The 25,306-nt window shown below is 45.6% G+C and overlaps 1 protein-coding gene across 1 annotated transcript in view; it reads left to right on the top strand.

The window, feature by feature from the left end:
- MYO1E (myosin IE) overlaps positions 1-25,306 on the top strand; it is a 195,758-nt gene that overhangs the window by 121,465 nt on the left and 48,987 nt on the right. Inside the window, exons 8-17 of the mRNA XM_032342703.1 lie at positions 4,238-4,369; positions 6,273-6,407; positions 7,824-7,956; positions 13,198-13,394; positions 16,234-16,314; positions 16,615-16,701; positions 19,107-19,193; positions 20,191-20,358; positions 21,693-21,778; positions 23,956-24,037. Of these exons, the coding sequence (XP_032198594.1) occupies positions 4,238-4,369; positions 6,273-6,407; positions 7,824-7,956; positions 13,198-13,394; positions 16,234-16,314; positions 16,615-16,701; positions 19,107-19,193; positions 20,191-20,358; positions 21,693-21,778; positions 23,956-24,037 (1,188 nt within the window). The remainder of the gene's footprint in view (positions 1-4,237; positions 4,370-6,272; positions 6,408-7,823; positions 7,957-13,197; positions 13,395-16,233; positions 16,315-16,614; positions 16,702-19,106; positions 19,194-20,190; positions 20,359-21,692; positions 21,779-23,955; positions 24,038-25,306) is intronic.

Raw genomic sequence — 25,306 nt, 5'->3', positions numbered from 1 at the left:
CCATTTAAAAATAAATACTGGGAATTTTGGAGAAGCATCATTTCTTTTTCACCCTTCTATTTTGGAAGGAAGGTTCTATTTCCAAGAGAATTCTTACTAAGGTCTCGTGTGGTGATTGTTAGATTGCCTGGTGAGTTCTGTCTGTGCTTACTGCCCTCCGTTTCCTTGCTGTTCGGTACTGTTCACACCACTCACTCATTCGTTCACCACTCATATTTTTCTGCTCAATGCCCGGGTTGTATTATCCTGAAGAAGTTGCTAGGTAATGAAATACAGAAGAAGATGTGAATGAATTTTCCACTTGACCTTTCTTTCCTAATTGTCTGTCTCGGTCTGCTCTGTAAAAATGCACTTGACCAAATTCAACTCTCTAGCTACCCACCCCTCCCTTTTGCCTTCTTTAGAGAGCAAAATTAAATCAGTATTTTGATGTCTCCAATACAAATTATTCTTTATCCTTGGACAAGGAGGGTGCATCGGTCATTTTTTATAAAACAAACCAAAAATACCCAGCATTTACAGTTTTTCCAATTATAAAATTTCATGTAACCCTGATGAAAAGATGAGAAAGAGTGTGAACACGCGCACACACACACTCACGTGCACACACACATGCACGCGCGTGCACACACACACACACACACACACACAAGGTAATGTCTGATGGGGCATCCAAAGATGTTTCCATTAATAATGAGAGAAATGTAAATTAAAGCCATATATCATTTTCTGTCTCTCAGATGAGCAAACATTAAGGAGTTTGATAATACCAGAGAAGAAACACTATTGGTTGAAGCCTGACACATTCCCCCAGGAGAGCAATTTGGTGATTTTTATCAACATTTAAAATGTTCAGAGGCACCTGGTGACTCAGTCAGTTAAGCGCCTGACTCCCGATCTTGGCTCAGGCCGTGATCTCAGGGTTGTGAGTTCAAGCCTTGTGAACTGTGAACTGTGGCTCCACACCCAGGTGCCCACTTTAAAAAAAATTTGTTTTTATTGTTCATTTTCGTTGACCCAGGAATAGGTACTATATCTAAGTTCCCTGTTAATAATGATCTGTTTTGCCTGACGACTCACAGACCTGTACCCCTGAGGCAAATAATACATTATATGTTAATAAAAATAATTAATAAATAAATTTAAAAAATAATAATGACTTGTTTTAAAAGAGATCCATATATATGGTTAAATTTCAAAAAACAACAAGTTATAAAACAATATCATATTTGTAATTTGGTCTCATTTTTATTTTAAAAGGCGCATTATATAAAAGGTAACTAGGTTGTCTATAAATCAAGGTTTGAATACACTGTTAACAAGTGATTGTTTAGTGGGAGGCAGTAGAAGGGGTGTCAGGGTGGGAATATAGGTAATTTCTCTTTTTAAAATGCACATGCAGGTGTGCCTGGCTGGCTTGGTCTGTAGAGCATGCAGCTTTTGATCTTGGGGTTAGGAGTTCAAGCCCCACACTGGGTGTAGTGATTACATAACAATAAAATCTCTAAGGCACCTGGGTGGCTCAGTTGGTTAAGCAACTGCCTTCATCTCGGGTCATGATTCCCAGAGTTCTGAGATGGAGTCCCGCTTCAGGCTCCCTGCTCAGTGGAGAGCCTGCTTCTCCTCTCTCTCTCTTTGCCTGCCACTCCCCCTGCTTGTGCTCGCTCTTTCTCTCTGTCAAATAAATAAAATCTTTTTAAAAAATTAAATAAAATAAAATCTCTTAAAAAATGGACATGCTGTATGAATCATAAAAACTCACATTAAAAAAAAAAACTCACATAGCTCCACTTAAACAAATCTTCTCCAGTTTTAAGAAATACATGGTGAAATATTTCAAACACTATTTAAAAATAATACAGTGGGGACGCCTGGGTGGCTCAGTTGGTTAAGCAGCTGCCTTCAGCTCAGGTCATGATCCCGGCGTCCTGGGATCGAGTCCCACATCGGGCTCCTTGCTTGGCAGGGAGCCTGCTTCTCCCTCTGCCTCTGCTTGCCACTCTGTCTGCCTGTGCTTGCTCTCGCTCCTCTCTCTCTGACAAATAAATAAATAAAATCTTTAAAAAAATAAAAAAATAAAAATAATACAGTGAACACCAGTGCACTCAGCACCTAGCTTGAGAAATAAAACATTATCAAGAATCAACGTTTCTTTCCATTTAATTATGAAAACGAAAAATCCTTTTTTTTTTTTTTAGATTTTATTTATTTACCTGACAGAGAGAGATTATAAGTAGGCAGAGAGAGAGGAGGAAGCAGGCTCCCCGCCCAGCAGAGAGCCCGATGCAGGGCCCAACCCCAGGACCTCAGGATCTCGACCCTAGCCGAAGGCAGAGGCTTTAACCCACTGAGCCACCCAGGTGCCCCAAAACATCCTTTCTTTACACAAGTTTCTCTTTTCCCCCAGGGTGCTCTGCAACAGAACTAAACTTTTGATCTCCTATTAAGGGTTTTAACTCTTCTATAATAAACTTGAACTGTATATTAGCATTTCTATTTATTGGAACAGTGGTTCTCCACCTTAGCCACATATAAAAATCACTCAGGCTCTTTAAAACTGCTCAGGTTTGGGTACCAGTCCCTAGAGTTGGATTTACTTCTCTGAGGCGCCTGGGTGGCTCAGTCACTTAAGCATCTGCCTCCAGCTCAGGTCATGATCCCAGGGTCCTGGGATCGAGCCCTGTATCACGCTCCCTCCTCCATGGGAAGTCTGCTTCTTCCTCTCCCTCTGCTGCTCTCTCTGCTCCTGCTTTCTCTGTCTCTCAAATAAATAAATAATTTTTTTTTTTTTTTTAAAGGAGGGGGCCTTTGCAACAGGGCAACCAAAGTTTTCAACCACTTCTGGAAGTGCTTGAGAGTTTGCCATTTCCTGCATCTGCCTTTCCTGGATTTGATGTCCTGTTTGGTTTCACTCCCACCCCTACATTGGTGGGGAATGGGTAGGGGGTACATATGGACAGACACTGATCTGTTCCCTCCAAAATGTGCCAAAAGGAAAAGATGGTGAAGGAATAGTCATCAGAACCGGAGGCATGGGGAATCTTGTGCAGCCATCGCTTCTCAGGAAGCACTGATTTGGGATAGCAGTCATTAGTGGTTCTTCTCTCCGTCTGGTGCTTCTGGTATTTGTTTGGGGATTTATTTGGAGGAATTGGGGAGGAGTCATCAGAATAAGATGCACAGACAATTAGAGGGTGGCCTTCTTTGTAGCCTTTCTGATACCTGGAATATGCAGTTGACTTAGGAGGAACCCGGGAGATGATGGATACTGTAGGCAGCAGGAAAAACCTGAAATGTGCTTTACTTGTCCTTAATGAGTTTATGGTTCTAGTCCCAGACTTGCCGCCGGGCAGGAGGCAGCCCTAAAATGGGTGGATTTCATCAGCGTACACATTTTAAAAATATTTAATGTTTTAAAATATTAAAGTTTTTTTTTTTAAATGTGAAATGCAGCTAGGCCGGGCATGCTCGCCAGTTCATCCCCAGGCCATACCGCTCCCTAACACCCACATTCTCATCTTTTCCTTCATCTATGTTTACGCTCCTGGCCCTTTCCAGGGATGGAAGAGCAACCGGATTCCAGCGAGAAAAATAATGTCATTTCCTTAACAACCTGGACACCTTTCCAGCTAAATCCCAGGGCTTTATTCTCTTTTGTTCTTTCTGAGCAGTAGTTTAAAAGAAAATGATTAGCAACAACAGCAACAAAAATCTGCATACCCACAACTAGCTGGAAAGAACATTGTTTAAAATCAAGTGTTTTTACTTTATATAAGAACACTAGATGATCCCAAGGTAAACGACATGCTTTTTGCTCAAAGCCATGGAAATTCATCTGGCAGTGGGAAAATTTGCTCTCCCTGAAAGAGACTGATAGGGTTCACTCCTGTTGGATCAAGGCAACCTTGAGATTTTCTATCCCATTCTTGACAGCTTCCGGCTGAGCAGGCAAGCACCCACGGTATGGGGAAATGGGCAAAGAATACAGCATATCCTTATTTAGTCAGGCTGGAAGGATAGATTCTCTCTGTCTCAATACAGAATGGTATGACTGGACAAAAGCCCTGGTTATTGTCTGATAGGAAGAAGTGAGGAAGTCTTGATCAGAGCTGGGAATAATTCAGAATGTATCTTTCATTAATGAATTTCCTTGAATTATATGCTACGTTCAAAGCCTGTCTGGAACATCATGTTTCTGTTCACCAACCATTGAAGGAAACCCCTAACTTTCTTGCAGGGAAAATACTTTGAAATCCAGTTCAGTCCAGGTGGGGAACCAGATGGTGGAAAGATCTCCAACTTCCTTCTGGAAAAATCCAGGGTGGTGATGAGGAACCCCGGAGAGCGGAGCTTTCACATATTTTACCAGGTTTTCCTTTATGTTTTTTTCCTTCTTATTTCCTTATTCCTTATCCACATTAAAAAAATAATTTTTCCCCCTCTCAGCTCTCAGGTTTAGAAGTCTGCCAAGCCAAGAGTATTTATTCCTATAGTATGTATAAGTCAGTTTGCAAAAAACTGTGGAGATGTCCCTGCCTGCAAGGAGAGTAAGTTTTTGGGGAGAGAAGATAAGAATTTCCCAAAAATTAAATAATCAAGAAAGTGTTAATATAACTTAAGAACGAAAGTAGGAGTGCTTGATTCTTAGCCCCGCAGGAGTCCATCCACATGGGGACGTGTGGCTGGAAGGGTGAGGAGAGGTATGGAGGGCGCACAGGGGAATGAGGTGGGGACAGTTCCCTGGCAAGTCCAGTAGCCCGAACAAAGCCCATTTGGCAAGGGCAGAAGTCTCCCGAAGGGAGCTATCGGAGAAAAGACTAGGGATGGGCTAAGGATCTTTAAGCCCCGGTCAGGAAGGCCTGACCTGGACATCCAGAAGCCACCGACAGGCTAGAGCTGTGTGCAGGCTGCTCTTTGATTGTGTCCCAAGGCTTTGGGTAGCCTTGCGTTTGCCTACTTTTTAAAATGTTTTTCAGTACTTAAGAAATATAATACCAAAACAACGTCTTTATGCATGAGTTTACGAATTAGCATTTCTTTCATCTCTCAGGGATCCACATCAGACTTTGTGTGAAGGCGTGCAGCTGTTTTTTGTCTCAGTTTTACTTTGTTGAAGATCATTGGATTAGAAGGAAGTTAAAGCTGTGTCGGGAGCTCGCACCCATCCTTTTCAATTACATAGCTATCTCAGAGGATGGCAGATCATTCTGGCAGGTGGCTAGCGCATGATGAGGGAAGTTTATTCTGCGGCCTGGAGAAGTTCAGAGTCAAGGGAAAGCTTACAGCCAAGAGCAGCATGTGTCCGCAGGCAGAAGAGGGTTGAGAAGCCGGTGGGGATTGAAGAAGCAAATGAGGGGCTGCGTGATGTGGGTGGGGGGGACACACAGAAGGGGGGAAATAGGAAGGGGGTGGCATGAAGATATTTTGAGGAGGTGGAAGAAAGCTCAGGACCCTGATGTCATGGGTGACCTAGAACTTCTCAGTAATCATGCTGAGATGACATTAGGAACTTGACGGAGATGGAGAAATATGGCTATGCCCTTTCTCTCCCTACGGGAGAGCCCCCCTCCGGGCTGGAGCCAGGGTGTTGCTGGAGCCCCCTCGCACGGGCTGTGTGTGTCCCTTCCCACTTCGTCCTTCAGTGCTGTTTTCCAGGTAGTCTGTAATCAGTCGTGGTAGGAGTATTTACACCGTAAGCGTCAGCAAACACTACAGTCCATTGTTCTCCCCACGAGTTGATGTATATTTTTTTAGCACACCACTGGGAAGCCCTTTAAGAGGGTCTTGCTCAGACCGAAGGCAACATCAGAGCGGAAACAGAAAGCCACGGGATGGTCCATCGGGCGGGAGGTTTCAGAATGCCAGAGAGCGGGACCTGGGGCTGCAGTTCCCAGGCATCTGTGGAGAGAAGCTCGAGGGGCAGCTGCACTTCATAAAAGCCATCAGCAAGTTGAGCAGGAACGAAGTGGTTATGATCTGGCTTGTTTTCCACTCTTCTGAGGGCTCTTACCCATATAGCCCTGCAAGTCCTCCTCACTGGACGAGGGGCAAATTCTCAGCTCCTGTAGGTCTTACCAGAGCTCAGAACTCGAATTTGCAGAGATGATCCGTGGCTCCCCCAGGCCAAGCAGCTATCCTGAAGCCCATAGTTTGGAGATCAGGACCACCCATCACTGCAGAAGGCAGGGTCAGAACGTGCTCATCACCTGGGCCCGGGAGTGGGGTCTGGGCTTGGCGGGCACACCACACACACTCTGCTCCCTTTCGTCCAGCTCATCGAGGGCGCCTCTGCAGAGCAGAAGCACAGCCTGGGCATCACCAGCATGGACTATTACCACTACCTGAGCCTCTCTGGGTCCTACAAGGTGGACGACATTGACGACAGGCGGGAATTTCAGGAAACGCTGGTAAGTGCGGGCTCCGGGCCAGGCAGGAGGGGCTCTGCCTGTCGCCTGCGGTAGAAGGGACCAGGAGAGTTAAGAGCAAAGAGCAGTGGGACATTTCCCCCTCATTCTGCTGCAAGCACCTCGTTTCCTTAAACCCGTGGGTGAGCGCCCTTCAACAGCCACACGCCCAGCTGCCCGAGCACCACCGAATGAGCTGAAATGGGTAAAGGAGTGAATTCCTCATCCCTCCCACCCCCATCCCCCAGCACTCTGGTTACCAGGTGAACACTGTTGTAGGTTAATATATTTATCATCCTGGTTTACCTAGAGCTTAGGCTGTTGCTGAACTGTTGCCTCAGAAAGATGAAGTGAAGACCGCCCTCCTGGTCTTCAGCACCTCCAAGTGCTGGAGTTCCCTTCACCCCCTTCACCCCCACACTGAATGGGCAGAGGGCGGCCCTCGCCTCCCTGCCCTTCAGGCAGTGTGCATGTTACGGTACCAAGGGTCAACCCCGGTACCATAGGGTTGAAGAGTCACATCTTCAGGGAAACAATTCAGTAAGTCAGTCTGAAATTTCTGGGGCTGGGCTGTTCACCCATTTAGCCTCAAAGAACTCTACACTTCCTCTGCCTTTTGGGTCAGCTTCCTGCTGGGCCCATCCTCAGCCCATGCCCATGTATGAGGCAGGGACCCTGACAGGGCAATGGGGGTGCGTTTTGAGGGGAGCTGACCTCCTGCTTGTGGGAGGGGGGCAGGCTGCTCAGGCAGACTGCATCCTGGGTGCAGGAATGGGGCCACCATGGGGCCACATGGCCTCAAAGGAGTGGGGAGAAGAAATGGAAACGGGGGACCTGCATTGGTCCTAGCTTGTGGTGCTCTAGAGCATTCAGATAAATAAGTCTCGGCATTTCAGCTGTTTTTTACTGAAGTTAAGGGACCTCAGAAACAAGACTTTTCTGTTACACTTTATTTCATTTGCCGGAGACTTTTGATCAAATTCCTTTCACAAATACAATCTATTCCCCACCCTCCTGATGAGGCAGAAGATCTCCAGAGTCTCCCTGGAGTAACTGGAAAGGGGGCATCCGTGCTCTTGGCGGGAGGGGCGTGGCAGTGAGGACACGAGGGGCGCAAGGACAGGGTGCTGACTGTGGGTGCAGCTTCTGCTCCCTCTGCATATCTTTGCTCCTGGGGATCTCCTGGGGGATCGCCGGCTGGATCCGAAGACAGAACTGCCTTCCCAGCGTGCCTCTGACACTTGAAAAAAAGGGATGAGCGTGCGCCGGGCAGCGACCGTGTCCTACGGGGCCTCCCGGCTGCCCCTGCCAGCTAAGCCCCATGTGACCGCACTAGTCCATCCAAGCTTCGGCTTCCTCATTCCGTGCTTAGCAAGCTGGCGGCCTACCCACCTGCATGATTTCTCTCTCCTCTCCCAGCACGCGATGAACGTGATCGGGATCTTCGCGGAGGAGCAGACGCTGGTGCTGCAGATCGTGGCGGGCGTCCTCCACCTGGGGAACATCAGCTTCAAGGAAGTCGGCAATTACGCGGCGGTGGAGAGCGAGGAGTGTGAGTGGCTGCGGCGCACGGCGGGTGCAAGCGGGTGAACGGCCGGGTAGCTCCGGCCGAGGTAACCGGCCCACGTCCTTTGCTGGGGTCTCAGCCGGGGATGTGGGGAAGTCTCGTGTCCTGTCGGGGCAGAGCAGATGGCCTTCGGAGAGTCTGGCCTCTCCTGTGCACCTGCCCTCCTCACCACATCCCACACCAGGAGGCCGTTCATGAGATGTTTGTTTCAACCTACCGCCTGCCTTGGGGGAGTCTGGCCCAATTTCACACCTTGGTTTAAAAATAGTGATGCCTTAATGAGATGAGAGTAATGGCTAAAGAGAGTAATAGCTAAAGGAATAGCTAAGATTTGTCTCCTCAGAGAAATCTCTGTACCTGACCTGTGGGGGCTCCATCCACCTCGAGGTCCTGAAGAGCAGCTGGTCGGGTTTATGTCAGGATGGGAAGCTCCCAGTTGGAGCTTGTCTGGGGGCTGGTTTAGACTGGATTCTGGAAACAAACAAATGGGCACTGGCTATCCTGTTGACATTGCCAGTGATCGCCTTTCATGGTCCCCTCTGCTATAGTCCGAGGCTGAAGACTGGATGATGGTGTTTGCTCTTTGGGAAGAAATCGGTCCTTCCTGCAGACCCGTGATTGGTTGTGTCCGCTGCCAGCCGCCATGGCCAGTGTGGCCGGGGACTTTAGCCTCTGAGGCCTCAGATGGCTTTCCAGGCTGCTCTCAACCCACACAGCCTTTAACCACCCAGGAAGATGTTTCTTCCTTTCTCAGCATTCTTCCAGAATGATAAATTTAGATGCTTAGTAATAAATAGTATCCTACTCATTGCTGACAATGCAGGGAGGCTATTACTATTCCAAATATGGCTCTTTTTAAAATATTTTTGTTTTCTTTTGTGATAGAAAAGGGAAGTTCTGCTAACTTCTGATGTGTCTCTGATAAAGATGAATTATGTTAACTAGGGAAGGGGGGGTGGGCAATAAATACACATGGTCTGCATAAAGTCTAGAAACAGGACCCAATAATAATCACTACTTTGTTAGATTTAACGTACATTTTCCTTCCCATTTAACAAATGCATATAGATATCCAGGAGGGTCATTAACACTTGTCTTTTTTCAACATTGACCGTGTGGGTTTCTTGGTGGTTGCTGTAGAAGCACAATGAATTTCTCTTGCCTTCTTGGATAGTACAGTCTTTTATTGCCTCTTTTTGCAGGAGAACAAAACAACCCTGACACAGCAAGCCTTCCCCCGTATGCTTGAGCCAAGAAGTGGTTCACTGCACATTGATGTCGGGAGGAAGTAGTCTCCTCAGCCAACTGGTTAAGGCCCAGTATTGGCAACTGCCTTGCAGTGCCCGGATTAGAGGCGCTGGAGTGGGGGAGATCAGGAGAGGCTGTGCTCGAGACCGAAGAGATGTAGCAAAGAACTGGGCCCTCCTTCTGAGAACTTCTTTCCTGCTCCTTTGGCGTACCTTACCGTGAATCATTCCCTTAGCCGAGTGTCCCATCTACCCCTTCACCCATCACCTTGTTCCCTTCCCCAGAGGGCACCAGAGTTGCCACGCTCCTGTATTCCTTTCAGGGGATATGTGTTTCCCGAGCCACAATGTTCGTCCATTTTTTTTTTCTCCCTTTTGTGCCTTAATGGGGCACAACACGTCATGTTCTACAGTTGCTTTTTCACTTCACCTTATATCTTGAAGGTTATTGTAGTCATTAAGAGCATTGTCTCTTTTTAGCTACAGTGTGCCATTACTTGGCTCTGGGTACTTGTACTGAACCAGTCATCTACTGAGGGATGATATCCGGGCAGAACCTCTGCGATTACAACACTGAATGAACGCACTAAAATGAATAACCTGGTTTGTTTCCTCTTTCTCATGTTTGAGTATATCCTGTGGAATATATATTTTTTTATTTTTTTATTTTTTGAATATTTTATTGACTTATCTGACAGAGCACAAGCAGGAAGAGTGGCAGGCAGAGGGAGAAGCAGGCTTCCCACGGAGCAGGGAGCCCGATGCGGGGCTCGATCCCAGAACCCTGAGATCATGACTTCAGCCAAAGGCAGACACTGAACCCACTGAGCCCCCCAGGCTCCTCCTGTGGAGTAAGAGGGAAGTGTTCACCCATGTTTTTATAACAGAAGAAAGCAGACTTTCTGTAGTTATCATAGAAAAGATGGTAAGATTGCGGTCACAGCTGACCTAGTAAAGCAAAACAGCCCTCAGTAACAACAGATTTTGTTACTGACCCAACCCCAGACTAGTGGAGCTGTAGGGTTGCCTGAGTCAGACCTGTATGCAGCTGAGCAGTCAGACAGACCTTCGCTTCAGCACATGTGTCTCTGCCCGAGCCCCTACTGTAAGATGACATACTCTTGGAATCAAGTCTTGCTCCCAAGGCATTGTTGTTAAAGGGGGGAAAAAAATACATAAATAGTAATGGGAAACATGAATGACGATGCCCATCTTTTTTTGTCTTGTGGCCGGTGGGTTAGAGAGTACGGAACTTCAACACCGAGGACAGCCTACATTTACTTTGCCATTTCTTTTACATTTGTCCAATAGCACTTTGTTTTTTGCTACGTCTTTTTAGTTTATCTCCTCTGTACTTCAGATGCACATGGAAAAATTAATCCAGCTTTGCTTTACACTTCAGTGCAGTAACAGAAATCTGTTCTCCTTTTCAAAATGCGTTGAAACTTTCTAGCAGGTTCCTTTATGTTCTATGTAACTGTGATTAACAGTATCAGAGTTACAGCAGCATTTTGAAACTAATGCCTCCTCCGCCCCAGCCTCCCTCCCTTCCTGCCTCCCTGCAGCCTCTGAGCTTCTGTACTGACGTCCTTCTCCAGCCACACCTGCACACACCCTCATGGAAATTCACAGCCTGAAGGAAGTCAGTATGAGCAACCCTGTAATTTCAGCACCAGGGCAGCCGCTGAAGAAAATACAGGGCCATAAAAGCTTGGACTTGAAAAACATGGCATCGATCTACAGCCCCCCCCGCCAAGCAAGTACCAGATTTCCTCTCTAAACTTCTTAGGGGTCTTCTTGAGTCTGTGGCTCTGACTCTTGGCCACATTCCTTGCCTTGTATTTCAAGTGCCTGTGGTCCTTCACTCCTGCCTTCTTCTACGGAAGCCATGGGGGACTTGGAAGGTAGAGTGGGTTTTTTTGGTCTTAGATTAGGACCCAAGGACTTAGCCTTTATGTGGCATTTCTTTAGTTGTGGTATAAAGACAATGGTGTAAACATTTTTACCATATTTTAACCGTGTCCCTATTTTAGCGTGACCAGGGGCTTGGGAGAAGTGCATATTTTACAAAGCAGACAAATGGAGGCTAATTATTCATTGTATCAAAGTATTCAGTGTGTGAATAGTGAATTTACTATAAACCAGTGGTAATAATATCCACTGTATCAAATGCGAAATGGATCTGACTAACTGCCTAATGGTGGTGGCTTCCCCTTCATAAAGGCTTTCATATGTCAGACACTTTGGGAAATGTCTCTTGATTTTCCCAACAAACACACATGTGTCTAGTCTGGCTTATGGGCGTCATACGTCCTTGTCCTATGCAAAGCTTAAGTTTCAGTTTAGCAGAAGACACATTCAGATTCCTCAGCCTATGTGTTAAGATGAAACAAACCAAGGGAATTGGCTGTTGGCAAATGAATACCCTGGATTTTGTTCCCGTGCCCTTTGTAAAAGGAAGCCCTTCTACGAGTCTGAGCATTTCTGTAGAACACTAGCATAGATAATAAATACCTTGTTCTGGCATTACACATCTTCAGAATGCCTTTCCTGACTTAATCTCATTGGAAGGTATCTACTGAGAAATGTCAGCCCGTTCGTTCTAACGCCATCTGTGAAATTCAGATTATCCTTTATTGGGAGGCTTGTGATTTTTGAGCATTAGCATAAAGTCTTTAACAAAATCCTTTTATCAGAAACTTTTGATACAGTTTTATGTGGAAAAAGAAGACTCCTATCCAAGTTTGGAGTTGGGATTTCATTCATACTACAAAAAAAGTCTGCGCACTCTTTCATGATCCAGAATGGTGTCATTTATTCACATTGGAGTGTTTCGAGCAGGAATTAAGAAAACCCATTAAATCCCTGGCCCTCCTCTTGGCAAGTCGCATGGCTTGCAACAAGTTACTAAGCCATCTTTCAGCTCTTCTCTTCGAAGACCAAGGCTGTGTTACTACGTGTCCTCAGGGTGGGATGGGTGTGCTATGACATGCGCTGCACCAGTGCCTTCCATTTCACTCCGTCTGCCTCTCCCAGAGACATCTTGTAAATTACACCTCCTGCCCCAAAGGACCTCCGCTGTCAGAGTTCCCCCTAACCTTGTGACCGCCTGCCTTTCCAGCAATGGTCAATGCTGGTGCACTTGCTGCACCTTGACCGTGTCTCCTTCCCTGCTGCCTCCCCCCCCACCCCCCCGTGCCCATCCCACTGCCCTCCCCTCTTTTCCTTTGCATCTGTACAAATCCTGTTCGTCCCCTTTCAGGCTCCACTGGAATCCCATATCTTCCTCGATGACCCCAGCAAGTCATAATAGCTTCCTGTTCTAAATGCCTCCAGGACTTTATTATCCCTCTGTATCACATATTCAGCTCTTCGGAGGCTTCTTAATTTGGCAAACTATCCATGCCTCATCTAAACTGTCTTCAGGGTTTCTTAACATTATGTGTTCTGTCCTCTTCAGTAACTCTGTGCGTGGTAAGCCCTCAAGAAATAGGTAATTATTATGATATTGAATTATTACTCCCATGATACCAGGTGCTTCAACATCTTTGGGAATGATGCTGTGAAAACACCATACCAGAAAGGAAGAAAACAATTTTGGGAGCCAAAGAAATGTCTCCTGATCTAGTTCCGTCCGGGCTGCCCTCCTGCAAACTTGGGAAGATGTCCATTTTAGGCATGTAGCTGTGATCTCACAGGGGGATTGGTTCACCATCCTTCTTGGATCACTGATGTGTATTATTGGAAGTCTCAGCTGTCAGAGGAATTGACTCATGTAATAGAACAATTGAGAAAAACAAAGTGGATGGGTGTGTGTGGGACTGCTGATAAGCAGTCTTCGGTAGAGTGAAAGTTTTTAGGGGGCCAGTGATGGTGTCTTGTAGGTGCACATGCGCACATGCAAAAATGCCTCCACGTGTTTGTGAAATGAATTGTTAAAATTCTGAAAGACCATCATGTTTTGTTTTGTTGTCTATAGTTTTGGCTTTTCCTGCGTATCTTCTGGGAATAAACCAAGACAGGTTGAAAGAAAAGCTCACAAGCCGGCAGATGGATAGCAAGTGGGGAGGCAAGTCGGAGTCCATCCATGTGACCCTCAATGTGGAGCAAGCATGTTACACCAGAGATGCCCTCGCCAAGGCTCTGCATGCCCGGGTCTTTGATTTCTTGGTAGATGTAAGTAAACACAAGTGGACATTGGTGGCATTTCACATCTCCGCTCTTAAAGATTAAAACTACTAAGAGCTTTGTTTTCATGTTTTAGTCTGTTCCTTAAAACCATTAGCTTACTCCTCCACTTTTTATCCATTCACCCTGGAATCACTGAATACCACCTTGGCTTCTAGAATTGTCCAGCAAGATGTTAAGATGGTAACAGTTTCTTCTGACAAAATATTTAATAAAGCCAGAACGACAGAACAGAAAAAGGGGAGACCTGTGGTCATGATACTTGGTTGACTGTTGAGCCTCAGCTTTAGAATACTGTATCACGTATTGCTATGTTACAGATTAACCCCCAATTTAGTGGCTTCACCAATAAGCATTTATTCTGTCACAGTTTCTACAAGTGACTTAGCTTGATGATTCTAACTTAAGGGTGAGGCCGAAGTCCAGAGGCTGACTGGAGCTATAGCCATGTCAAGGCTTGACTAGGCTTGAAAGGTCTTGTCCTAAGATGGCGCACTCCTAGGGCTGTTAGCAGAACGCCTCAGATCCCTGGCACGTGAGCCTTCTTTCGGGCTGTTTGAATATCCTCACAACATGGCAATTGGTTTCCCGCAGAGGGAGTGATCTGAGAGAGAGAACATGAAAGAAGCCAGAAAGCTTTTTTTTTTTTTCCCTTAAGATTTTATTTATTTATTTGACAAAGATCACAAGCAGGCAGAGAGAGAGAGGGAAGAAGGCTGCCCACTGAGCAGAGAACCTGATGTGGAGCTCGATCCTAGGACCCTGGGATCATGACCTGAACCGAAGGCAGAGGTTTAACCCACTGAGCCACCCAGGCACCCCAGAAGCCAGAAAGCTTTTAATTTGTAAGCTTCGACCCCAATATTGACTCTCTGCCATATTCTGTTGATTAGATGCAAGTCAGTACAGCCCACAGTTAAGGGGAGGAGAATTAAGTTCTACCTTTTGAAGGGGAGAGTATCAAAGGGGTTTTTTTTAGATATATTTTAAAACTACCATAGAGTGTTTTATAATTCCATAATCCTATATACTTGTATATACATATGCATATATGCATACACACACATATGTATATATATGTGTACCACATAGATTCTGAAAATTAGTCTTTCAGCAATATGGAGCTGCCAGTGATAGGCTGTGTTAATCATCATATCCTCTGAATGGTAGAAGAAAATAGCAAACACTTCTACCGTCCTTACTATGTGCCAGATGCCATTCTAAGTATTTAAGAAAAAAAAAGCTATAGGATTCTTCCCACAACCACACGATGTAGGCATTATTCTGCTCGTCTTATAGATAACTTAGGCACAGAGAGGCTAAGGAACTTAGCCAAAGCAACACTACAATTAAGTAATAAATCTAAGAATTACACCCAGGTAATTTGGCCATGTTCTAGGCCTTCTACTGCTCTGTCTTTTATATATTCAAGCTAGAAAGAACCATAGGGGGGACCCTAAGGCAAGACCAGCAGCATGGCCATTCTCTTTAAAAAAATCTCCTTGAACTTGGCAACAACATCTGTAAGGCTTTAAGTGTGGTTAGGTGTGGTTAGGATTGAGTAGGGCAGGGCAGGATAGGGTAATGATTTTGTGTACTTTCTGTGGAAGGTCAGGGTCATACTAAACATGAGTCATCCTTTTAACTTGTCCAGACGCCTCATTTTACTGACAGGGGAATCGTAAGCCTAGGGATTGGTGGATTTGCCTGAGGCCCTTCAGCAAGAGAGTGATGCAGAGTTGACAGCAGAACCCATGTCTCTCGTGCCTCCCAGTGCTGGGCTTCCTACCTTCCTTTCTTTTTGCCTGCCCTTTATTTTGTGTGTGGTGAAAGCGGATGAACGCCCCGTGTAATTAGAGCTGACATTTACTGGGCCCTGAGCATGCGCCGGGCACCGGGCTGAGGGCTGTGGGTCGTGATGCATTAGCTCTCCGAAGAGGCCATGCCATTTTCTTGGCCCAGAAAACACCTCTGGTGCTTCCACATTCGTCCAGGTGTTCACCACCTCTGGGAACTTTTCTCTTCTGTCCCTCCTTACCCTGCTACCCTCCCGAGCCCCCTGGTGGAAACTGCACCCCCCCTTGTTAATTCCAGCCCTTGACTTGCATGTCCCTTCTCACGGTGATCCAGAACACAGGTGGAGTAGACATTGTGCCATTCCATGGAACCCCAGACCCTGCCCCTGGCCCAGGGCAGCCTTGGGGATTCTAATGTCACTGTCGTTGGCAAAATTGTAGCAAGGGTTCAGTGAAATACGTGGAAAGTGCTAAGCAAAGCCTGGCACAGGTGAACGGTAGATACACGGAGCCTACTTATATTCTCCTCGCTTTCATAATGATGACTGGTATCACTATCCGTAGCCCGCCCCACCCTCTGTCGAAGCTCCTGGCCCCAGACATTGATATCCCTCCCAGCTGTTAGGGGACCATTAAATGGCTACTGAACGGGGTCAGTGGAAATAATATTTATGGATATTGTCTTATCAGTTCTTTATATGAAGTAGGTTTTATGTCAAGTCATGCAAGATGACATTTACTTCCAATTCTCCAGACTTCCTGAGGAAAAACTAACTGCTGGAAGTTCATGGCTTTCATCATGAAGCCATAGTAGCTTTTTCAGATCCTGGTGGTTTCCCAGAGTACTTGACCTTGCAGCAAGCTTTTTTCTTTTTTTTTGAAGCTGCAAGTCACCTCTCTTCCTGTTATCCTCTGTTTCCAGCAGGCAGTTGCCTTTGCTTTGTACTTTCTTGCTTCCCTGTCCCCCACGCATGCCCTTTTCTGATAGGAAATAAAAGGAGTTCATTGCCATCTTCCTTACTTTCTCTTAGTCCATCAACAAAGCAATGGAGAAGGACCATGAAGAATACAACATTGGCGTTCTGGACATCTATGGCTTTGAAATATTCCAGGTAAGGCCAGTTTGAACAACCGGGGCTGTGGGAGGGGGATGCCTTACATCTGGCTTGAAAGAAAGAATTCTAGGCCATGGGGAAAAAACCCGCTCCAGTTCCTTTTTGCTTCGGTTAAGTTGTTCATGTACCTTTACTAAATAGTTTCTCCCAAATATAAACTATGTTGCTATCTCCTAATGCCTCCAGCATTTCTGTTAAGGCTTCTCACATTGAAACATTTCACTTAACCACTTAAGAAACGACTTCATAATGATTTCACAGAAACAATTACATGCAAGCAACTTTTTTTCCTTTCAGAAAAATGGCTTTGAACAGTTCTGTATCAATTTTGTCAATGAAAAATTACAGCAGATTTTTATCGAACTGACGTTAAAGGCAGAACAGGTAAGCAGCCCCTCTTCTTTCCTCCTGTGTTATTTCTAATGTGTTTTGTTTAAAAGATATGAAAGTCTCTCTTTGGGCACTAGATTTAAGCTTTAGTCTTGTATTAGGAAACGTACTTAATAAAGTCAGGCAGAAGAACCATATGCCGTTGTGACATTTTGGTCTATGAAATGTAAACACCGTCTGCTACCGTTTCTTTCTCCTTTAAGCAAATGATGTTGTGAAGTTGGACTTATTGCTGGCTGCTTTTACTACTCTGACTCATTGTCCCAGTGGAAAATGGAAACCCAGTTCCAACCCTAGCTGTCAATGGCATGGACCATGTTCCAGAGGAAAAACTTGGGTTTTCTCACATTTGCTCTACTCCCAGTCTTCTGTAAAAAAAATCAATGTGTTTTCAAGAAAGCGCGTAGTTTTCATTCTGACTTGAAGGAACGTGCTTTGGTTACAGTTTCTCCTCAGAGTTCAGGGCGGGTTCCCTTTGATTCTGGGCTCCATGTTGTTTTGGATTCCGAGGGCTGCTGCTCAATGTACCACCAACTCAGTGGCTTAAAACAACAGAAACGTCTTCTCTCACCATTCAGGAGGTCAGAGTCTGAAACCAAAGTGCCTTTAGGGCCATACACCTTCGTGGCCTCTTCCAGCTTCTGAGGGTCCTGGTGGTCTTTGTCCTCTGTCAGTGGAACTCCAGGCTCTGCCTCTCCCTTCATGTGGCTTTTCCTCACTGTGTCTCTCTGTGCCCAAGTTCCCTTCTTCTTTCTCTTGGAAAGATACCAGTCATTAGATTAAGGGATCTCCCTCGATCCAGGATAATTTCATGTATAAGATCTTTAGCTTAACTATATCTCAAAGATCCTATTTCCACACCACACATTTTGAAGTTCTAGGTGGACATGAAATCTCAGGGGACACATGCAAACCCACTACACATGTGAAAGGCTATTTAGGGGACATTAAGTCATGGAAGTGTTCGTGCCTCTGCTTGGAAATCCCAGTGAGCAATGGTTTCCACATAAATTTCTGCCCTAGTGTTCTAGCTTTCCATCCCATCAGAGCCGCCAGAGCAGAACAGCCAGGGTAAAGGGTGGTAGGGACTGAGACTGGATGATGTTGGCAAAGGTTAGGTCCTAGAGGAATGTTGTCCAGGGGGAAAAAGCTTCAGATTTTGTAGGAAGTATGATGGGAAACCCTGGGGGAATTTTGAGCAGATTTGTGTTTTTGTGATTTATATTTTTGAAAAGACTCTTCAGGTTCTATAGACTTACGGAGTGGGCTGAGGGGAAGACAGACAGGAGTGGAAGTTTAAAAACCAGTTAGGAGACTGGGCCAGAAATGGCGGGGGTATAGACAATGATGGTAGCATTAGAGGTGGTTACACCGTGAGAGGCGGTCAGATTCTGCATGTGTTTTGGAAAGTGAGTCAACATGACTTGCTCAAAATAGTTAGCAAGGAACCAAGAAGGAAAGAGGAATTAAAGATGATTGCTCCCTTTGTAGCTTGAATCACAGGGCCAACGGTGAAGCAATTTACAGAAGAGTGCGATTAGGAGAGTTGATTGGAGATGATGGGGGAAATGCACAATCAGATCTCCACTGAACAAGTCACACTCCTAATACCTCTGACACTTCGGGACAGAGTCTCTCTAATGTATGAAATGTGCATGACCCTGGAACTCAGTGGGGAGGTCTAGATTAGAGAAATGAATTTGGGTGTCATTAGCCTGCAGGTTCTATCTAAAACCAAGGGATTGAGTGCAGTCCCCTAGAGAATCAGGGTTGAGAATACAGAAAGGCTAGAAGATCGAGTCCAGAGACTCCGTCAGGTGAAGGTCTGGAAAGAAGCTAACAAAGCAAGACAGGTGAGGAAGAAGGGAGACTAGAACGTGGTGGTGTTCCTCATGGGAAATGAGCAACTGGCCTGAGGGAGGGGCCTTCCCCTTGGGTGCCTCGAGGCTAATCCACACTACTCTTCTTATATTAAATTCAAAGAGATGATTTTGTACCTGGACCTATAGGTTAAGCCATATTAAATTGCCATCATTAGTAGATCAGAAATGATTGTGTGCTAACAAATTTCACAGGGCTCAAACTAAAAAACTACCAAGCATGAGGCATCTGGCTGGCTCAGCTGGGAGAGCATTTGACTTTTCATCTCAGGGCTGTGTGTGTGAGCCACACATTGGACAGAGTTTATTTAAAAAGAAAAAGGAAAGAAAGAAGATTACTAAGCAATGAGATATTCCTTTTCTATCCCTCTTAGGGGGAAAAAAAATTTCCCATTTTATGTCAAAGAGCATTCAGATTTTTCTTTCATGGTGAGCCCTGTACCCTTGCTCGTCATCTGTGTGGCGCCCTAGCTCGTCTTCACTGGGTCATAATGTGAATTCCCGCTTTCTGTCCCTCAGGAAGAGTATGTTCAAGAAGGCATTAGATGGACACCCATTGAGTACTTCAATAACAAAATCGTGTGTGACCTCATAGAGAACAAAGTTGTAAGTATTGGTCTGGTGTGTCTCTTGGCTGCACACGGGTTTATGTCAAGTGGGTTTTTGTCTCTCGTGTCCTTGTTCTAGAGTAAGCGAAGGGACAAGTCTGATTTGCACAGAATTTCAGCAATTACACCAGTTGTGTGTTTGGATGTCCGTATAGTAATATGATCATCTGTATATGGATAAAATCCCAATTTACAAATGGAAGTTGTTACTGAATTCTGAGAGCAGACGCCTGTGACTTAAATGGGTGGCAGAGCAACTGAAGAGGCATAGCATTGGCCCTACCTTCTGGACCATCTCTGCAGCTCGTAGGACTATAGCCCTAAAATTTAACCAACAAGAAGCTTGTAGGCAGAGATGGCCACAGTACTGTTTGTTTGATTTGGTTTTTTATAAAAGTCCAAAACTGGAAACTGCGAAAACATCCAAGGACAATCCGGTCATTAAATAAACTAGCATATCAGAGCAGGAAAACATAGGCATTAAAATAGTAAGTATGAAGACTATGTAAAGCATGAAGATTGTTCGTAAAATAGTGCTATGCAAAAAAAGTAACGCATGAGAGAATGTGTCTGCCTTGTAACCGTGTAAACTATGCCTCTGTGGGTAGCAGGCTAAAAGCGAACATTAAGAAATGATTAGGGTCAGAGGAAAATGTTTTCCTTTTTCTTTTGGGTTTTTAAAAGCAACTTAGTACAAATGGGAGTTAGCAGATAGTGATCTGTATATGAGTTTGAATAGAACTTCAGGGAGTGAAACCTTTTTTTTTTTTTTTTTTGGAAATGGACTTTCCTCCATCATGAGATCTAAGTGTCTAAGTGGTAACTCCCTTTTGGGGTTATTAATGGCATTCTTGCGCAGAGGGAAAGACTGACTTTCAAGATGGTATCTTGAATCTGGGGAGCTATTTCCTTGCTTGAGAAAAGACGCGATAAGCCGCTGACCTGGGGCTTTAAACAGCCGCTGACCTGGGGCTTTGCTCTCTCGGTCCCCTCAGAACCCTCCTGGGATCATGAGCATCCTGGACGACGTATGTGCCACGATGCATGCCGTGGGGGAGGGGGCAGATCAGACATTGCTGCAGAAACTGCAGATGCAGATTGGGAGTCACGAGCACTTCAACAGCTGGAATCAAGGCTTCATTATTCACCATTATGCTGGAAAGGTATGTCCGGGGAGCAGGGCGGTCCCGTTTGAAAGGAGAAGTTACCCTTCCCAGTGTCTGTCTTCATGTTTTAAGCCTTTGGGTCTGTGATCTGTTTTCTCATGAGGCAACTGAGTAACGGTACCCACACAGCTTCATCTGCCTCGTTGTATTGTATTCATTCAGCATTCATCCATTCAACAGCATGGGCCTGGGAAGGGCAGTAGATACTATCGCATATATTTTTTTTTAAGATTTTAATTATTTATTTGACAAAGATTACACGTAGGCAGAGAGGCAGGCAGAGAGAGAGGGGGAAGCAGGCTCCCCGCTGAGCAGAGAGCCCGACGTGGGGCTCAATCCCAGGACCCTGGGATCACGACCTGAACCGAAGGCAGAGGCCTTAAGCCACTGAGCCACCCAGGCGCCCCGCTATCGCATATTTTAAATCATGAACCACCCTGGCATGTATATTAACTGCTGAAGGAATGGGTTTTTGTCTTGCCTCTTGCTCCAGTCACAAGCCTGTATCCCCCTCTTCTGTGCCTGCTGGGAGTGTACATAAGGCTTGCTTTTGGGATCCCCGGCTGGCTCAGTCGGTAGAGCATCTGACTCTTGAACTGAGGATCGTGTGTTCAAGCCCCATGTTGGGCACAGAACCTATTTAAAATAAATAAAAATAAAAATAAGGCTTGCTTTTGATGTTAGTCCTCATAAGATGCATGATTTTGGCTGCCTCCCAGGTACCAGTCTTTGTACCGGTGATACAAAGATAAGTAAGTTGAGGTCATGATATTTACAGTCTTCTAATCCTCTGGAAATGTACTGGTCTCACCTTTCATCCCCTTGAATCTCTTGTTAACCAGGGTCCCTAACCATGAGTTTTGGACTGACTTGATCCAATTATGATGCCATTTGTGAAAAAAAATTCCAGAACCTCAGATGACATGCCCCGTTGGAATGGATTAATGAGCAGGAGTTTTCTTTCATTCTGTTGTAGTGAAAATTTAGGGAAAGAATTAGATGTCCCACTAAACACCCCTATGGATTCACTGGAGAAGGGGTGGGTGATCATGGTAGCTGAGGTCCTAATTCTAGGTCATCTGGGCCATGTAGGCAGCCAGATAACCACTTATCAACATCCACACACCATCACCACCTAAGTCTGCTAGCAAGTTAAATAAAACATGCACAGCCTTAATGTGACCGTTCACGATGAAATCCCAGTTGTACATCTGGAAATATTCACATTCCGGTAAGAATAGCCATGCCAACTTGGATTTTTTTTTTTTTCTTCTTCTTCTTCAATGAAATAGTTACAGGATAAAATTAGATTTCTTTCCATTCTTGGCCAGGTATCCTATGACATGGATGGCTTTTGTGAAAGGAACCGTGATGTGCTTTTTATGGATCTGATCGAACTTATGCAGAGCAGTGAGCTGTAAGTGTGTTTGCCTTATCTGACAGGGGATATAGGTTTGCTGAAATTTTTAGTATTAAAAAAAAAAAAAAAAACCAACTTGTGGCATTTGAATAGTCAGTAGTTAGTTCCTTTGAGCTCTCGGGTCTGGATTGTCACTGAGCAATTTGGTTTTTCAAAATAATTTTTCTTTTCCAATCCCATGTACCCCCCACATCTTCTGCCTCCAGATTCTACATGCCCCGTGCATGCCCTTCCGGGCCCCCAGCTTCATAGTTTTCAGCAGTGATATCAGGGAGAGACGACTATCCAGGAGTTGGGTTAGGATGGCCAGTTCTGACTATCTAAGAGTGGAATGTTCTGATTCTCAGATACTTTGCCCTTAGACTATCATCCCAAGAATTTTGCGTGGTCTCTTAATTTTTTGAATGGCTAATGGCTTTGCAGGATGTGAGATGACGTGTCCCCAAAGCACTTGGAAATAGCTCGAGAGGTTTGGGAAGGGCAACTTAAAAGGGATTTCCTTAGAGGTTTCTGTTAACTCTTAAGACCCTGTCTAAGCTCTAACGGCAGGAGCTGGAGGGGTGTCCGTCTGTCTTGCAAACTGCAGGAGCTCCCAGGACCAGCCCTGCTCTGCCCTCTCTTCCCTTCTTCCCTGCAAAGGTTCCCAAGATCTCAGGTAATGGATATAAAGTATAATTTACATGGTCAGGCCTGGGTATGCCAGGCAAATACAATATTGTACAGTCTTCCGGATTTTATAGTTTTTAGAGCTATCTCCAAGGAGGAGCTGCCCTGGGAGTCCCTGTTACTCAAGCTGTGGTAAGATTAAGGTGAACTTCCTTAGTCATCAGCTCTGAGTCTGACCATTTTCTAAGAAAACCAAGTGTGCGTTTCAGGCTTTGGGCATAAGTTGTCCTGCTCCGCTTCATTCTCTACCCTTCATCTCCCCTCCCCTCCCCCCACCTCCCCGGCCCTCATCCCGTGCTGTACCTCCCCTGTGCTCACGCCCCCAGCTTTGGAGATCCCGAATTTGTTTTCGTTTGAAAACACACAGAATCGATTTGCTGTTCTCTGAAAAAGTCAGGTCAGCCCACAGGTCCTGCCTTGTGGGTTTTTATGACCTGCTTTCAGATTTTTTTTTAATCATTAAAATTCCTGCTGTGTTTGAGAGCTGTGGATACACCCACGTAAACTCCTATCCTATAGACACAGTCTGTTGTTCATTAAACACGTTTACAGCAAAAAATCTGTAATCGCGTCTAGTTAAGTTCAAAATAGATTGTGGGGAGAGTTCCTAGAAAATTCAAGATGGCCCCAAAGCCACTGGGGAGGAATTGAATTTGAGGGTCAGATTGGCGGTTTACATGGATGACTTTATTCTGTCACTCAGCACATAGTTATCAAGCACCCACTGCATGCCAGACATTAGGGGCACTGAGGTTACTAGGACATTGTCTCTGTCCCATGTCTTGGTGCATGTGAACGAACACAGCTATATTGGAGCGACTAACGAAAATCTATCCAATAGGCAAAGGACTGGTGAATTACTACTGTTCGACTTAAAATGGCTTGTACTCAAAAGCACCGTCTGTCAAGGTTTTTTGTAGGGGCTGGAGGCACAGTGGACTGCTGGCATTGAGTGGGCAAAGGTCACCATTGCTGCTAAATATCCTACAATGCGTAGGGCAGCCTAGCCCTCCCCACCCCAACAAAGAATTCTCCAGCCCCAGATCCCAATACCTATAGCGCCAGGATGGAGAAACCCTGCCTTAGATCAAATCAGGATCTGCACTGGATCTTTCCAGTCCATACACACACCCGAGCTCCTGTGTGTCCTGCTAATCTTAACTCAGTGAACCCGTACTGACCCCCTCTGTGTGTCTTCTCTTCAAGGTGTACCTCGATTCCAGTGAGTAGGCAAATTCAAAAGGCAGAGTTTGTAAAGTGCATTTTCCAGGCTTAGATGCTAAGATGTTCAGACCTTAGAGTTCTTCCTCTGTTTCTCTTGTCCACCGCTGATTTCCCCGAGTCACACCTTGGTTTGACTTGGTAACTCGTGTTTTGAGTCAGGTGGCCTTTCTGGAGCCAAGGTTATGTGCTTCTGGATGGCCTTCCTTTCCATTCTCCGTGGAAGCAGGCTTTCATCCCCCAAGGTACCCACTGATGGCTAATCCTTTCTCTTTCTCCCTTTCCAGACCTTTTATAAAGTCTTTATTTCCGGAAAATCTGCAAGCTGACAAGAAAGGGCGCCCAACTACTGCTGGAAGCAAAATAAAGGTTGGTTCTGTTTGGGGAGGGTTAGAGATTCCTGTACAAGGCAGGGTTTTCTAGGAGTTGGGACCTGCAGCCTTGGTCCAGGATGAAGTCAGTGAGATGTAACAGCCTGGTTACAGAAGTTGCCCAGAAGCAATGCTTGAAAAAAGGGACAGGATGCACACCGAATTTGACTTGGCTGTTCTGAAACCCCAAATGGATATCAGATACCTCCTAAGCTTCACAGTTAGCAGATGACAGTCAGCTGCTTTCTGAGAGGAAATGGCTTTAGTCAGAATTTGGAAGAATTCACATTAAATGATAGGAGAAAATTTTAGGATTGAGAGCCACAGTTTGGATTCCAATGACCTTTTTCCAGACCGGACCCTGACACTTTCTAGTTATGGAACTTTCACATACCTGGAATCCTCCGGGGTCTCACGGGGACAGTACATCCACCCTCCCCACTGGGTGTTGTAAGCCCCTCCTTTCTGCAGATTATGGGCACACCTGGCCCCCTCGTGTCTTAACATCTAGAAGGAGTTCTTCCAGCTTTTGGGAGCCCCTGTAGAGAGTGCCCTGTGTTATCTGAGCCACTGTGTGATGAAGTTCATGGTCCCTAAGTACACTCTGAATTTAGAGCTTGTGTCAGGCACACTTAATCATGTAATTCTGTGAGAAAGTCACTAAACTATTTTTAAACCATCATACCAGTTAAATACGACCTCAGTTTGATACTCTGTGGGATTATCAAATGATTAACAGTAGGGCTCTGGGGACACGGGTGTCCCTCGCGTGTGTTGAAATCCCAGCTCTGGCTTTTATTAGCTTGTGATTGCCAGCAAGTTGCCTAAACTCTCCGTGCCTCTTTTTGCTTTATCTGTAAGGCGGAGATCTCTGTACCTATCTCAAGGGGGGACTGGGATCTGGAATTCAGCAATCCATCTAAGACACGGAGCGCACTGCCCGAGACATCAGACACACAGAATGTACCTGGTCACTGATGACACTCCGCTCCATCAGCGGCCCCACCCCCCACGTGCGCCGTGCTTACTTGCCTCCTTCTTAGTGGACTCTTGTCTGCACATGTCCGTGGCCCCTCCCTGGCTCTGTGCCTCCAGATTCTTCTCCCTTCCTCTCCCTCCCCTCGACAGCCCCTGCCATTGGACTCCATAGTTGTTGTCCGTTCTTGTTGCCAGCTCTCTTCTCTGTCTCCTGTATGGAAGCCTGCCTCCCCAGCCCCTGAGGGCAAGAACACAGGCTGGAATAAAGGAAATGATCATCAAAACCTCA

This window comes from Mustela erminea, chromosome 5, assembly GCF_009829155.1.
Source record: "Mustela erminea isolate mMusErm1 chromosome 5, mMusErm1.Pri, whole genome shotgun sequence".
Lineage (NCBI taxonomy): Eukaryota > Metazoa > Chordata > Mammalia > Carnivora > Mustelidae > Mustela > Mustela erminea.
The sequence above is the reverse complement of the archived record's forward strand: the minus strand, read 5'-3'. Positions and strand labels throughout refer to the sequence as shown.